This window comes from Phyllobates terribilis, unplaced genomic scaffold (genome assembly GCF_046119375.1).
Source record: "Phyllobates terribilis strain yellow unplaced genomic scaffold, ASM4611937v1 Scaffold_1__5_contigs__length_1240528914, whole genome shotgun sequence".
Classification (NCBI taxonomy): Eukaryota; Metazoa; Chordata; class Amphibia; order Anura; family Dendrobatidae; genus Phyllobates; species Phyllobates terribilis.
Window position 1 is genome coordinate 164544735 of NW_027362761.1, and position 14998 is coordinate 164559732.

The 14998-nt window shown below is 43.3% G+C and overlaps 1 protein-coding gene across 5 annotated transcripts in view; it reads right to left on the minus strand.

The window, feature by feature from the left end:
• Positions 1-14998, minus strand: part of SMARCA2 (SWI/SNF related BAF chromatin remodeling complex subunit ATPase 2) — a 274907-nt gene that overhangs the window by 11451 nt on the left and 248458 nt on the right. For all 5 annotated transcript variants that reach the window (XM_073669312.1, XM_073669320.1, XM_073669288.1 and 2 more), the window contains 3 exons: positions 11584-11689; positions 8580-8681; positions 6744-6876 (listed from right to left, as the gene is read on the minus strand). In XM_073669312.1, the coding sequence (XP_073525413.1) occupies positions 6744-6876; positions 8580-8681; positions 11584-11689 (341 nt within the window). The remainder of the gene's footprint in view (positions 1-6743; positions 6877-8579; positions 8682-11583; positions 11690-14998) is intronic.

The window sequence follows — 14998 nt, forward strand, 5'->3', positions numbered from 1 at the left end:
CCGGGTGAGATGGAGGCAAGGGTTCCACAGATTGTATAGCATTTTGGTTAATGGTATATAATTTGGCTAGCGTGGCATACCGGGGCAGGTACACTTCCCTCTTCCCGATATTGATTATGCGAACGGGCACCCTCCCATGGCGTACATTAACCACCCCCCGTGCTGTCAAGATGGTGGGCCTACTGTCTGAGTAAACTGGTTCTACCATTGCCTGGTAATCTCTACCTCTCAGACCAATAGCTGCCCGGCACCAAATCATCATTTCACTTTTTGGGGGCATGGCAATAGGGAAAGGGTCACACATTCTCACGCTACCAATCTCACCGCCGGAGAGTTCCACCTGTTGCCGTCGCATCAGTGCCCGGATCTCTTTTTGGAGCACTCGCTGCTCGCCGGAGCTGGCGTTCTTGGCAACCTGCTGTAAAAGGAAAATCACCTCTGCAAGACAATTTTCAATTACATTAGTTCCTAGAGTTATCTTTGGGTGACTCTCGTGTTTGTCAATGTCTACAATGATCAGTCCCTGTGCTGCCAGTTCAACTCTACCAATTTTAATGGTCACCTCTTTAAATCCGATCTGTGGCACGGGCTGACCATTGCTGGCGATGATACTCAAGTCATCGTCAGGGTAGCGGGTAATATCCGAGTCATTCCAGTACTGCTTGAAGAGCACGTACGGGATGGTGGTGACCTGTGACCCGGTGTCCAGTAGGGCACTCATAGGAATGCCATCCAGTACCACAGGCAAGACTGGACATCCTCCCACATATTTGTCGCGCCAGTTCGATGGGCCTGATGATCTTTTTCCTAGGGGTTGGCCCTCTACCCTAGGTTGTGCCAGTTTAAAGGACAGTACCTTGCCATATGTCCGGGTTGATTACAGCGGCGGCAGATGGGTCGTCCGTCCTCGTTGTATCGGTCGCTGGGTCTTCCTCTGGCCGGTGGGGTCCTCCTTGGTCGACGCCACGGGATGTCCTCCGGTCCGGATGCCAGCTGGATCTTCCCTGGAGTAGAAACCTGTAAAGACTGCACAGTTCGGGTTAGCACAGCAACGCTTTTAGCTAGCTCTTGGACCTGATGGTGCAGGTCTGGAGCCGGGTCATTGCTCAAAGCCTGCGCATCAGCTCCCACAGGCCCTGCCGACAAGGGCGCCGCCTCCTGGTGGTAAGTAGTAGTGGGGCGTCTGTGGGTCACAACGCCACCTGGTGCCGGTTCTCGGAGCACCCGGATGGCTCTGTCCTTGAACTGTGCAAATCCCAGATGAGGGTCCTGTAAGGCCATTGCCCGCAACTGGGTTCGGTGGGCATTGCAATATAAACCCTCTATAAATTGTTCAGTCAACAGCCTGTCCTCGTCTCCCACGCCGTCAGGGTCGGTCTGCTTAATGGCTCTCAGGGCTTCTTGTAGGTTTAATGCATAGTCCCTTATACTCATGTGCCCGCTGTTTGCACCCGTAGAATCTAAGCTTGATCTCGGCTGAGGTGCGGGTATCAAAGGTGTCCCTCAGCCGGGCCAGTATCCCTGCGACAGTCCTCCCCCCAGGTGGCCAGGACTTTACCTCCCTTTGGGCTGCCCCGGTTAATTGGGCCACCAGGATGCTCACTTTTTGCTCTTCTGTAAGGGGGTACACCTGGAAGAGGCTATCCAGCTTTTCTCTAAAGTCATGCAGGGTATGCGATTCCCCTGAGTACTGGGGTAGCCAGGCTGCCCCCGGGATATAGGGCATGGTGAAAGGCATGACCGCAACAGCGGTGGCGCTGGCGGGGGTTGAAGCGGTGAAGCTCTCCTCCGTATCAGACATCCTTCTCCCCCCTAGTGGACCGTGGCCTACCTTGCGATGATCCTCTTCCGTAGGCCGCGGCTCCGCAGTGGATCGTCAGGGTTGAGGACCTTCCGTCGCGCTCCTGTGACGTCGGCGTCTGCTGGGCTCCTTCCAGGACCTTACGCAACGTCCGGACGTGAGGCGGGGCTTCAGTTCTCGCGCGCTTTCGGAGTCCACGCCCCTCTTCTTCCCGCGCGGCGTCCTCAAGATGGCGTCCAATGGCGGGAAAACTCCACGTATGGCGGGAAGAAAGCTGAAGATGGCGCCGGATGGCGGGAAAACTCCACCGATGGCGGGAAGGAAGCGGAAGATGGCGCCGGATGGCGGGAATCTTCACCACAGGTAAGTTTGAACAGTCTTTTTCAGGCACGCAGTACCCGGTGGTTGCGGGCACGAAATCCTGCCGACTACGCCAAAAGTTGACGCGCCCCTGGGCCTGTGTCGCGCTGCGTTGCGCACGCGGGAGCTTACCCGGAGCCGGATCTGTTGAGGGTTGTAGTCTCGTGGCGGTGACCCGGTCCGTGCCCAGGGAGTCAAACTGAGCGGCGATGTATCAGCGGTAGATGTTGGACGACTACGCCACCCGTTGAGTACAGCTAAGGAGCTGCTGCTGCTGCAGGGCAGACCGCTGAGGCTGGTGGTAGGATTGTGCAGCGTGATAGTATAACCCCCAACGGGAGGGGTATGGCCTCAGGGCAGCCGACGTGGATGATGGGGGTAGCAGGAACCACTCGGAGACGGTACGGTGTAGTTCAGGGTCTTTACTGGTGACAAAGATAGACCCTCCCGGAGTACTGGCTAGCGATTGGGGCCTGGTCAGTCCTTGAGCAAATGGGATCTCCCCTGGCCAGGCGGAGTTGTAGGCCTCCCAAACTAACTGTACTCTTCTGGCTACCTTGCTAGAGGCGGGTATAAGTAGCCCACGTCCCTGAGTGTACCGTGTGGTGCTCACCCGTATGGCTGGTGACTCGGGGCCTTCTAGTAGCTTCCGCTCCACGACGGCGGTGCTGGTCCCATGCGTGTGACCGTGCCTTCGGGTTTCTTGGCCAGAGGACCTGGAATCCCCTGCCTGACGGATTCTGCTGCTGGGTAGGAGTTAGTCCCCACAGCCTCGGACTCCGGGTCCGGTAAGAAATCTTCTCAGTCAGGGCGAGCTCTGCAGCTGCCAGCCCCTGACTCCTTGTAACACTGCTCCCACAGAGCTCCTGATGTTCTGTTCCTATATTTGCTTCTTTTCTCTGTCTCTACTTCTTCTCTACTCACTCACCCTGCCTCAGCCCTAGGTTTATATAGGGGAAGTTCTTCCCCTCCCAGGACTGGGCAGGAGGTGTGGCATGCATAGGATTCCTGACCAAGAGACCTCCCACCTGCTCTCAGATGTAATATCTCTATCACTGTGGCAACCAGACCCCTGGGGTGTCACATACACTCCTACAAAAAACACCTTTTTGGATAAATGCTGGTTTATAAAAATGGATATGGAAAACTGAATATCTGCATAATAAAACCAAACAAATAAGATCGTAAGAGATGCCATGCCTTTTAAGAAACATCCTAAAGTAGCCCAGAAATATACTAGATATTTTTCAACACATGCCACTGTTGTGGACCAATGGTCCTTATAGCTTCATTTTATTTTTTTTTTGCAGCTGTAAGGAGTTTGATTAGGTCACAGAAATCATCATCTACATACAACTGGTGGCAGCAAAATGTGTGATGTATTTGTCATGAACATGCATCGTGAGGTTTACTGTCCCAGAAAAAAATTCTGAATCCTGTAGTGAGGGACCAGCCCTTTTTGTAGAAAACACACAATTTTAGTGATGCACTTTGTTTTCTGTATTGAGAATAACTTTTTACTCGCCAATCCCGAGACCGGGGCTTTGCTATGCCCCATCAGAATTCATGCTCTATGGGATTGCCGGGGAAAGCAGAAAGCTGTACATATTTAATATGATTGTAGGTGCCCTTCAGGAAAGATCTGAGAGCAAGTCTTCGCAATACGACCCTTTCTCTATTCAGTAAAACCTGAATTTATGCTCATGTTGAAAGAAATTCATGCTCATGCCTGGCCAAATCTGAATATGTTAAAACGCATATGAATGGATGAGTATTAAAAAAAAAGAGAAAAAAGGAAGCGTTCCTTTAACTGATATATTCATTCCATAGCCCCCACTTCACCCCCCAAAAAATATATATAAAAATTGTGAGGCAGATCCTAGGCTTACTCAGTATCATATTAATTCACAAAGAAAACTCGATAGTTTGACTAGAAATCTGAGAAGCATATGACGTTATACAGAAACTGATCGTTCCAGTCGGCTTCAAGTGCCTCCCCTCTTTGCGTCACTGAAAGCTCAAACGGGAATTCAGAATACTCCAGACACTGCCAGAAGCCATTTTCCTGCAGAGACAGAAGGGATCTTGCTTCTTTCCACGTTTGCATGACTTATGATTTCAAATGTCCTTTTTCAAAAATCAGAGGACTCCCTGGAATTCTCCTTCTTAATCCCTTAACTACCTTGAAGTTTTAGAGGCCTATTCACAGCGGCTCTTCAGACACTTAATACGCCGCAGCTTACGATGCTGTAGTCTTGTGTATCAGGCACCGATAAAAGAACAAAGATGGTCTCACATGATTTAACCCATTATATACATACATAGTTTGTAAAGCCGAATAAAGACTTGCGTCCATCAAGTTCGACCTGTAAGTTCTGTAGTTGCTAAAGTTGATCCAGAGGAGGGCAAAAACCCCAAATGATTTAGCCAATCTTCACCTGAGGAAAAATTCCCTCCCGACTCTGAAACCAGCAGTCAGAATAAATCCCTGTATCAACCTACTATTTTATTATATTTTTAAGTATATGCAGAAATCTGCCTGGTATCTAGAAAAGCATCCAGTCCCTGCTTGAACTGGTGTAGTGAATCTGACATTACCGTCTCCTCACTCAGTGAATTCCATATTCTCACTGCTCTTACCGTAAAGAACCCCTTCCTATGCTGGTGCTGAAACCTTTTCTCTTCCAGTCTTAGTGAGTGCCCTCTTGTTACCGTAATATCCCTCCTTTTGAACAAATCCCGGGCAAGGTCTCTATACTGTCCCCTAACATATTTGGACACATTTATTATGTCCCCCCTCAACCTTCTCTTTTCCAGGCTGAATAGTCCTAGTTTTGCCAACCTCTCTGGGTATTGCAGTCCCTCCATTCCCTTTATTAATTTTGTTGCCCTCCTTTGTACCTTTTCAAGCTCATTTATATCCTTTCTATATATTGGGGCCCATAACTGAGCACAGAATTCCAAGTGTGGTCTGACCATATGCAGAGGTCAATAGTGACTATGGCATTAATGCTGTGCCTGGTTGCCCCCAGCAATATGAATGTTTTTCTATGGAAGCTGCAATGGTGCCCAGGACTACCATTGGCATCTACCTATTAAGCCAGAGACATGTCAGGGCAGATGCCAGCTGTGTTACACAGCTGTCAGCTGCCTGTAATAACATGGGATACAAAACATGCCTAGTCATTTTTGGAGGTGGAAGTGGTTTAAAAAAAAAACTAAATAAAAAATTAAACAAACATCTGCCGTGCAAATAAGAATTAGGCTCTCTCAAATGGTTGTTTCACCAAAGGAACATCTAACTCCAGTGCTGCCTATAAGAAACTACCATGCATACATGTCCTTCTGGCCTTGGTCTGGCCTGTATAAATCAGTAAACTGCAAGAATGAAGTATGGAATTATAGACAGTGTGACGATCTGAATACGGCAATCCTGGCATTACAATTTTTTTTTTTCTTGATATTTAAATCATTTGATATTTTTCTCAGAAAGGCTTCATAGAAGATTATGATTTTTACAATATGCAGCAGTACTATAGTATTGCTGTGCATAGTACAAGCGATAAGACGATCACAGGTTCAAGTCCACTAAGGGGACTAATAAATACAATAAAAAGTTTTCAAAAATATGAAAATAACAAAAACCTAAAAGTTCAAATCCCATTTCCCCCATTAAAAATGCACATATGTTGTATCGCCGCATCCAGAAGAGTGTCAGACCTATTAAAGTATAAAAACAATTAACCTGATCTGTAAACTGTGAAAATTGTGTTATTTTCGCAATTTCAATGCACTTGAAATTTTATTCCCATTTCCCAGTATACTATGTGGTAAAATAAATGGTGTCATTCAAAAGTACAAGACGTCCTGCAAAAAAACCAAGCCCTTATAAGTCTATGTGGAGCAAAAAAAAAGGTATGGCTCTTTGAAGAGGAAAAGGAAAAAAATGAAAATGAAAAAAACAAAAACAGAAAATGGCCCTGTCAAGGAGGGCTTAATGGGTCTAACCAATAGAAAAAGTAAAATAAAGTTGTTTTTTTTTAAATCAAAAGAATAAAGTTCCAATCAACCAGCTTTTCCCCATTTGGAAAAAAAAAGCATATGTGGTATTGCTACATTTCTAAAATTCTGATCCAAATATAAAATGAATGAATAGATTGCTAAACAACAACAAGAAAAACACGTCAATGTTTTTTTTTCAGCCATTGCAACAGCACATAAAAAAATGCAATATCATAACTACCCACAAATGATCAATTAAAACGTTGCCTCATGGCGCAAAAAACAAGCACCCAAACCTCATCGACCGAAAATTAAAAACTTTTCGTGTCTCAAAAAATGGTGATGAGAAAAAAAATAGATTTTTTTGCAATTGGTTCCTTTTCATGCACAATTAGTTCTTCACTGCTTTTAATACTACATTGTATGTGTGTGAAGTTATAGAAAAAGAGTAAGACATTTTGTAGAGGGATTATTACTTTTTGGGCAAAATTACAGCCAGGGAGTTTTTGCCTCTTCATGATGAGGTTTTTTAAAATTATTTAGAATAGGTAATAGTAATATCTATAAATTAAAGGTTTACCCTCAGATTCGGATTCATCTTCATCCTCCTCATCTTCCTCTTCGATGCTGTCCTCTTCACTGTCGTCTTCGTTTGCAAGTTTCTGCCTTGCACTCTTAAAGACTGATTGTAGAACAATAGAATCCTCATATATCTAGATACAATGAAAAGGCAAGAAAAACTGGGTCAGATCCAAAAAATGGGCTATTTCTCATGTGTGCTGGATCCAGTATACATCCAGTATTGATCAATGTGTCCCTCCTATTTTGTCATATGCAAACCCCCCTTTACCCTACACCCACCTCAAAAAAAAATAATCTTAACGTTTATCAATTAAGCAGTAAGCTCTCAGTGTAAGTCTATCAGAGCCTCGTTCTTGCTCTCATACAGTGAGAAGTGACCTCTTGGCAAACTCTGGAGCGATCCGCCAGGTCATAACCTGCAGAAGACAACCGGAGCAACACCGATAACCGATGAAGTGGGCAGCTGGTGAGTATAATACTAGGGGCAGGGAATTTAGAATAGTGTCACCACTCCAGCAGTAAAATAAGTAAAAAAAACATATGCTGGAGTGGTGCTTTAATAATCTATGATAAAGTCCTCCAGCGTCCGATTACACTCCGTAATGGAGAGAAGCTCAAGAGAAAATTAGGCAGAATACAACCTTTAAAATATGTACAATGATCATGGAGTATAGAGATTTTCTCAAGCCAATCTTCTTCAATAACTTAAAGAAACCAAAATACAAGCAATCCGCAAGATTACTCTCTAAATATCTTCTCCTTTGTCCCCATTTATTGCCATTTTGTAATCAAAAGTTAAGGTATGCTAATCTTCTCCCCTTCAGCAAAGTGCTGCAATAATTTGCATTTTCAGGTAAGATTTCTACAGGACTGTTCCTTTCAGGAGTTGCAGAAAATATTGCAGACTTATGCTTTGGGCAAGTTTCACTTCTGATTATTTTCCCAATGTTATTTGTAATCAGTACGTGTGAGGTTAAGCAACATACACGTCTGTTTTTTGCTATTAAATTGAAGATCATTTATTTTTATTTTTTTTTAAACTGACCAGAGAACAAACACACATTGCTAAAGTAAAAGGGATTTTTTGGGGCAATTTGTACAATGTGCTAGCGGTAGAAAATATAATTTATTAAGAAAAAAAAAAAAAAAAAAGCAGATGACACAAATTGACCTATTAACCAAACAATCTTCTTGGAGAAGCTTTATTATGCTATTGGAAAAGCGGCAGTCTCTGAAAAATAAACCCTTTAAAAATAAAGCTGAAGTGGATAAAGAATAAATCACATAACATGATGGCCATTCAAATGAATCGCCATCCTCGCAATGTTTTGAAAGAGCTGGGGATGGGATATTGGCACAATGGGAGGGGTCATCAGCATTGGGATACCCTTCACATTGTCCACTTACCCCAAAAAGTCTCAGGGCGACAACTGCCTGTTATGGCCAGCTTATCTCCCTAAACTTACATTCGTTTGTAATGAACTCGTATAGGTTGAAACAACCTTACATGCTCTTAGAACCACTGCCGGGTGCTTGTTTAGTTGTCACCCATGTACTATTAGTCATCAGCCTTGAAGAATGGCATATATTCATTAAATACCCAAGTCGTTTAATCTTTTCAATGAGTAGTGTGAAAGGCATGGTCTCCCTCCAGTGGTGCTGCAAGGAAATAAGCATTTCACTGTAGTCGGTTGAACATGCCCATGATTTCAAGGCGTGCAGTCCAACCTACCATTTTAACGTCCCTATGTAATCATTTAGTAGGGAGGTAGTGAATCAGCATCATCATGTTTTAGAGTAAAATTACCAATCATAAGAACCGAGAACTACAAACCTGGGATCCTTCCAGATTGAACGTCTGGGCATTGTAGCATAGCAACATGACATCCTTTTCTAGATCACTTACACTTCTGTATTTATGATTACGAATCCTTTCCTATAGATTCAGAAAGAAAAGATCAAGATTATACTCACTGACGCATTTAATACCTCCTATTTCTAAGTGGATCTAATAGGTAAACTAACATTATGGGATCTGGATATGATCCCATAACATTGCAAATCATCAAAAAAGCAACCCATGTTCATTAAGGGGGTTGTCCACCTTCGTTGGACAATTTTTTTTATCTCTTAAATGCAATTGGGGCCAAAAATCATTTTTGCAATTGTTTCCTTAAAGGTTTTGCACCATTTGCCTCTTACATCCGCTGCATTACTGTCTATTGCTGCCTGCAGAATGAGGTAGCGGGATCGGACACATTTTCTTTATTTTATCAGATATATTGTGGACATGATGTGACACTTACTACATATGGGACAGGCTCTCCATGCATTAGTGGTCCACTCCAGCAGTGAGGAAAAAAAAAAGCAACAAAAAACGCTGGAGTGGTGCCTTAATGATTGGCTGCAGCACTGTTTATGTGACTTCAGCTGAGCAGACAATAACTTACACTGCAAACAGCGGCATAGTGTCAACAGTGGACCCAGGAAGGGCGAGTAAAGCACAGTTTGTTTCTATTAAATTAATCTGCAACCGGCATGGATTTATATAGTGTGACCAAGTAATAGTAAAAAAAAAAAAAAGAATAAGAATGGCGAAAAATAAAAAATAAAGATTATACTTACCTTCCGATGGCCCCCGGTCTCCTTCTCCGCTCCGTCCGGTCTCCCTGGTGGTGTGAAGGACCTGCGATGACGTCATTGAGTCATGTGACGGGTCACGCGAAAGCCGATGTCAGCGGTGGCGTGACCTGTCACATGACTCAATGACGTCATGTCAGGTCCTCACACCAACGCGAGCCGCCCAACACACCGCACGCATCGCTGAGGAGACCGGGGGCCATCGGAAGGTAAATATAATCTTTATTTTTTACTTTAAATTCTTTTTTTTACAGTTTCTATGGTACCCAGGTCTCGAGGAGAGTCTCCTCTTCTCCAGGCCCGGGTACCATTCGCACATTGAATCGCTTCATATCCGCGTGTGCACATGTAGTGATGAGGATATGAAGCGCTTCAATGCAAGTCAATGGCGGCAATTCCGCTGCGTGTCCGCAAAATTAATGGACATGCTGCGGATTTTTCCGCAATGATAATCCGCAGCGGAAATTTCGGCAGCATCTGCATAGCACATGCGGATCATCATTGGGGACCATGGGGCACATATTACCAAGCGGTTTTTAAGCGTTTTCGCTGCGGAAATTCTGCGGCAAGAACGCTTGAAGAACGCATAGTGGGCACACAGCCTTAGAGCGACGAGTTGGGGACCGCACCTACAGCAATAAAGATGAATTGTTTGCAGATTTGCAAATGGATTGGAGCAAGATCCCTCAAGATGTCTTGAATACCCTAGTGGCTTCAATGACCCGTCGGTGTAGTGCAGTAATTAAAGCAAGAGGTTATGCTACAAAACACTAAGTTATGGCATTGTAAGCAATGAATTACTGTATTTTACGGATTATAAAAACGCACCTTAAATTTTGGGGTGCAAAATAGGAAAAAAAAAAGTGTTTAAAGTGATGCGCCTTATAATCAGTTTTACCTGAGGGAGGTGGTTGAGCAGGGGTCACAGGAGCAAGGGTCTCTCGAGATCTCAATCTGCGCATGCTCCAGCGGCCATTTTCCCTAAGCCCTCCGCAGTGCTATGTACAGGAAAGGGAGCCTTCGCTCAACGCCAAATTCTTTTAAGAGGACGAGGCCCACAGCAATGCCCCACTTCCACCACCGCCCAAGTCATCCTGAATCAGCGACCCTGCTGAGAGGTCGGGGCCCGTTGCATCGCCCGACTCCTGCTGCAGCCACCGTCAACCTCCTGTATCTGTGACACTGACACCCCCCCACCCCTCTCCGGTAGAATACCGTATCTTCACATTCCCTTTTTCCTCCCAAATTTGGGGGTGGGGGGGGGGGGTAGTGTGTTTTATAATCTGAAAAATACAGTACTCTCTATGTTGTGATCAATAAATAGTATATGCATGACTTTTGGCAGTCCGTTTTCTATAATTATTTGACCATACCTATATTCAAAAGCATTTTGGTTAAAATTAAGGTCTCGCATGATGACCACTTCATGCACTTTCAATTCATCACCAGGGAAATGACATCACAACAACCAGACAGAAGTAATCACACTTTTAAAAAAACAAAAAGCAAAACTTTTGGTCGCTACTGTAGTTTTCTGGAAATGTATCTCTTTCACAATATATATTAACTGCAAGTTTCAAGAATGTTTGACAAATAAGCAATAAGGTTATAGCATCGAGACGTCAAGCACTTGTAAAAAAAGTAATTTATTGCCATTTTAAAAGGGGTTGTCTATGACTCGACAATCCCTTCTTAATCAGTATGTCCCCCTCATACAATAATAGCTACACTCACCTCCGAGGTTGGCACAGTTCCGGCGGTGTCGTCACTGTCTCTTCTGGGGCTTGCATGACATTGTTATGTCACGTGAGCCCTGCAGCCAATGTCACATGAGCCCCAGGAGAGCCAGTGACGACACCGCTGGAACAACGCCGGTACTGGAGGAAAGTATAGCCGTTAATGCACTCTGGGAGAACATGGTGATTGAGGAGGGGTTGTTAGAAGTGGACAACCATTTTAATGATTTTGCCTAAATAGGTCGCCCATGTTAGTCAGTTTCCGCATTTACTTCCATGAAGCAGACTGATATTTTTCAATGATTGCCACTTCTCCCCAATAACCAAGGGATATATATACCCATGCGGATGTAAAGCAACTAGTACTGCTTGTTGTGTGCAGATTCATTGTGTAAATTATATTGAGAAGTCACAAAAACTCCTATCCTGTAATTGTTCTAGAAAACAGTGTATAGCTTTTACCTTTATTTTTTTGAAGTCAACTGGTTTGCGGATTAATTCATAGTATTCGGGTAACTCTTTTCTAGAAGGAAGCTGTATAAAAACTTCACTTAGCTGCCGTCCAGAGCTGTACAAAAAGCAAACAGAATTTGAAAGCAACTAAAAGTAAAGCCATTTTAACTAAATCATCAGATGACATCTGGCACAATATAAAAAGGCACAAATCATGCACTATAATGTGCCAAATACATCTGTTACAGATATTCTTAGCACAATCATAACATCAAAACAAATTGTGACCAAAGAGGTTCTTTTGCAGGTGATGCCACCTAGTGGAGAGAACTATACAGCCAATATATAAATCTTCTATTGTCTGATATAGAACAGACACTGAAAGACATTCTCTTGGACATTTCATTTGCTGCCTAAGACAAAGTGAATACTGACATTTCCGGTCTTGTGTGTGTTTATGACCAGTCATTGCCTGCTAGAGGAAAGAATGCTAGCCAGAGCCTATTGCACAAATGGACCAAAGTGTAAATGGCTGCACATGAGGATGTCCATTCACCAAGCAGAAAATATAAGCCTTGCTGTGCTCACAGCGCATGCACTTTACTGCTACTACTGTTTCCAGGCAACAAGCGATGCCTGCCGCAGAGAGGAAGACGGCACAATGAACGGGCGGTGCTCAGGAGGCTTTGTGTCGGGCACAGTCACAGGAACCTGGGAGAAGCTTGTTAGCCTTTATGCTTTTTAGTCTGGACTGTAACATTTGAAGGATGGGAGGGGAAAGAGAAGGATTGACATGAGTGGTCAGAATATACGGCAAATATATTTATAGCTGCAAATCATGCGTCACTATGCATAGAGCTAGGCTGTGTACAGAGACGTGTGCCTGATGCCCCTGCCGCCTACAGAAGGAACAATAGACTTGGCCAGCGGCGTTGCAACCAGGCAGATCAGGGAACATTAGCCAAGATGACACTCATTTTATTCAGGGTTCTTGTAGTAAATGTCCAACACCGCAGGACAGTGAAAGATGCCCTGCTGATAGCAAGGGTTCTGGCAGCATCCCTCAAGTGCCATTCAACTTTGTTTTTTTTTTTTAGTGTTTTTACAACTTCATTCAATAATGTTTTTCCAAGCGAAAACGTTGGCAAAACGCTCAAGACAACATCCAGCCATCTTTTGAGGCTTCCCATTGACTTGTGTTGTAAAGTAGGGAGCATCTTTAAAGTGGAAAACTTCTGAAGAGTGGTCAGCTCACTTTAAACCATTGGGCTTCTTTGGAAAACTGAAGTGGTTAAAAGACTGAACATATGAAGAGAAAGTAGAATGACTATGTACATTATTTTGCACGTTTTTGGAGTGCTTTTTCAGGCAGGTTTTAGCATTAACCAGCCTGAAAAAAAAACATTGTGTACACATACCCCAAGTGCATACTCCCACTGAAATTTTGTTCTCATGTGCATTCTCACATCAAATCCACGTTTTAAAAACTCTCAAACATGTAAATACACTCAACCATTAAATAAAATACATTATTATTCAAATGTTTCCTGTGGCAGTTCTGTGCCCAAAGAGTGTTTATGGTCCCCACCGGTGGGGCACAACATCCATTAGGCAGCATAACCTACATACAAGGTATAAAATGCTTAGGTGTTTATTTCAAGTCATAAATCCACAAAGTGCAGTCAGGATTAGTGCACAAACCCTACACAAAACGGCACCCGACATCAATGATTTCTGAATTGAATTCTCGGAGAACCTCTTTAATGTACCCCATAAAGAGGTGGAAAAATAAAGAACTAAAATAATGTCGATTCATAAAAATGAACACCCTTAAGCTAATACTTTGATGAGGTTTCCTTTGAATTTATGGTTAGGAGTCTGTCGGCATGGCACATCTAGAATTGTGAATCTTTGTCTACTTTTTCTTGTAGTCACACTCCAAATCTGTCAGATTGCAAAGGTACCGTATCTCCCTGTGTACAGCCCTCTTAAAGTCAGCCCACAAATTTTCTATCGGATTCACATCTGGGCTCTGGTTGGGTCATTACAAAACTTCGATCTTCTCTTGGCAAAGCCATTATTTTGATGTTTTGGTGGGATTCTTAGTAGGGTTGTTGTCGTGCTGAAAGGTGAAATTCATCTTCAGCTTTTTAGCAAATTGACCGATACTTGGAATAATTAATAATTTGCTTTTACTTTACTAAAGCCCCAGTTCCAGCTACTGAAAACAGCCCCAAAGCATAATGTTGCTTCACTGTGGGTATGTTGTTTTTTTGGTGAAGCTTTCCACATCTTGTCACTGGGATTTTTGCACATTCCTTAAGGTAAAACTGCTCCAGCTCCTTCAAGTTAGATGGTTTCCTCTGGTGAACAGCAATCTTCAAGTCTGACCACAGATTCTCAACTTGGATTAAGGTCTGAGCTTTGACTAGGCCACTCCAAAACATTTAAACGTTTCCTCTTAACCTATTAGTGAAGGAGCCAATTTTGACCTTAATGACAAGGCCAAATTTTTGAATATCTGATCAGTGTCACTTTATGGGGAAATAACTCTGGAAGGCTTTAAAGGATTCTGGGACAGTTTTTTCGTGACATATTGTACTTCATGTTAGTGATAAAATTTGGTTGATATGATTTGCGTTTATGAAAATATCGAAAATTTGACATAAAATAGAAAAATTTAGCAATTTTAAAACTTTTCATTTTTATGCCCTTAAACGAGATAGATAGTTATATCACACAAAATAGTTCATAAATAACATTTCCTACATGTCTACTTTACATCAGCACAATTTTTGAAACTTTATTTTTTTTGATCTTATTAGGAAGTTATAAGGGTTCAAAGTTGACCAGCGATTTCTCATTATTCCGACAAAATTTACAGAACCAATTTTTTTTTTTTTTTTACTGTTTGGGCGCACAGCAGGAGCTTATAAGGGAAGGAACGCCTTTTGACTTTTTGATTGCAAAAATAGCTGCTATCTCGAGCGGACACCATGTTGTTTTTGGAGAGCTCCTGATGTGCATAAACAGTGGAAACCCCAACAAGTGACCCCATTTTGGAAACTACACCCCCTCAAGGATTTTATCCAGGGTTATAGCGAGCATTTTGAACCCACAGATATGACACAGAATTCGATAACATTAGGTTAGGTCATGTTGAAAAAGTAAATTTTTTTTTCACAAAAATCTTGCTTTAGTCCCAAATTTCTAATTTTTGCAAGTGGCAATAGCAAAAAGTGGACCCCACAGTTTGTCAGCCACTTTCTTATGAGCGCAGCGATACCCCACATGTAGTCAAAAAGTTCTGTTTGGACAAACGGCCAGACTGAGCAGAAGGAGCAATATTTGAATTTTGGAACACAAATTGGCTGAAATAGATTGAGGGCGACATGTCACATTTGCAGGGCCCATAAGGCGTTTA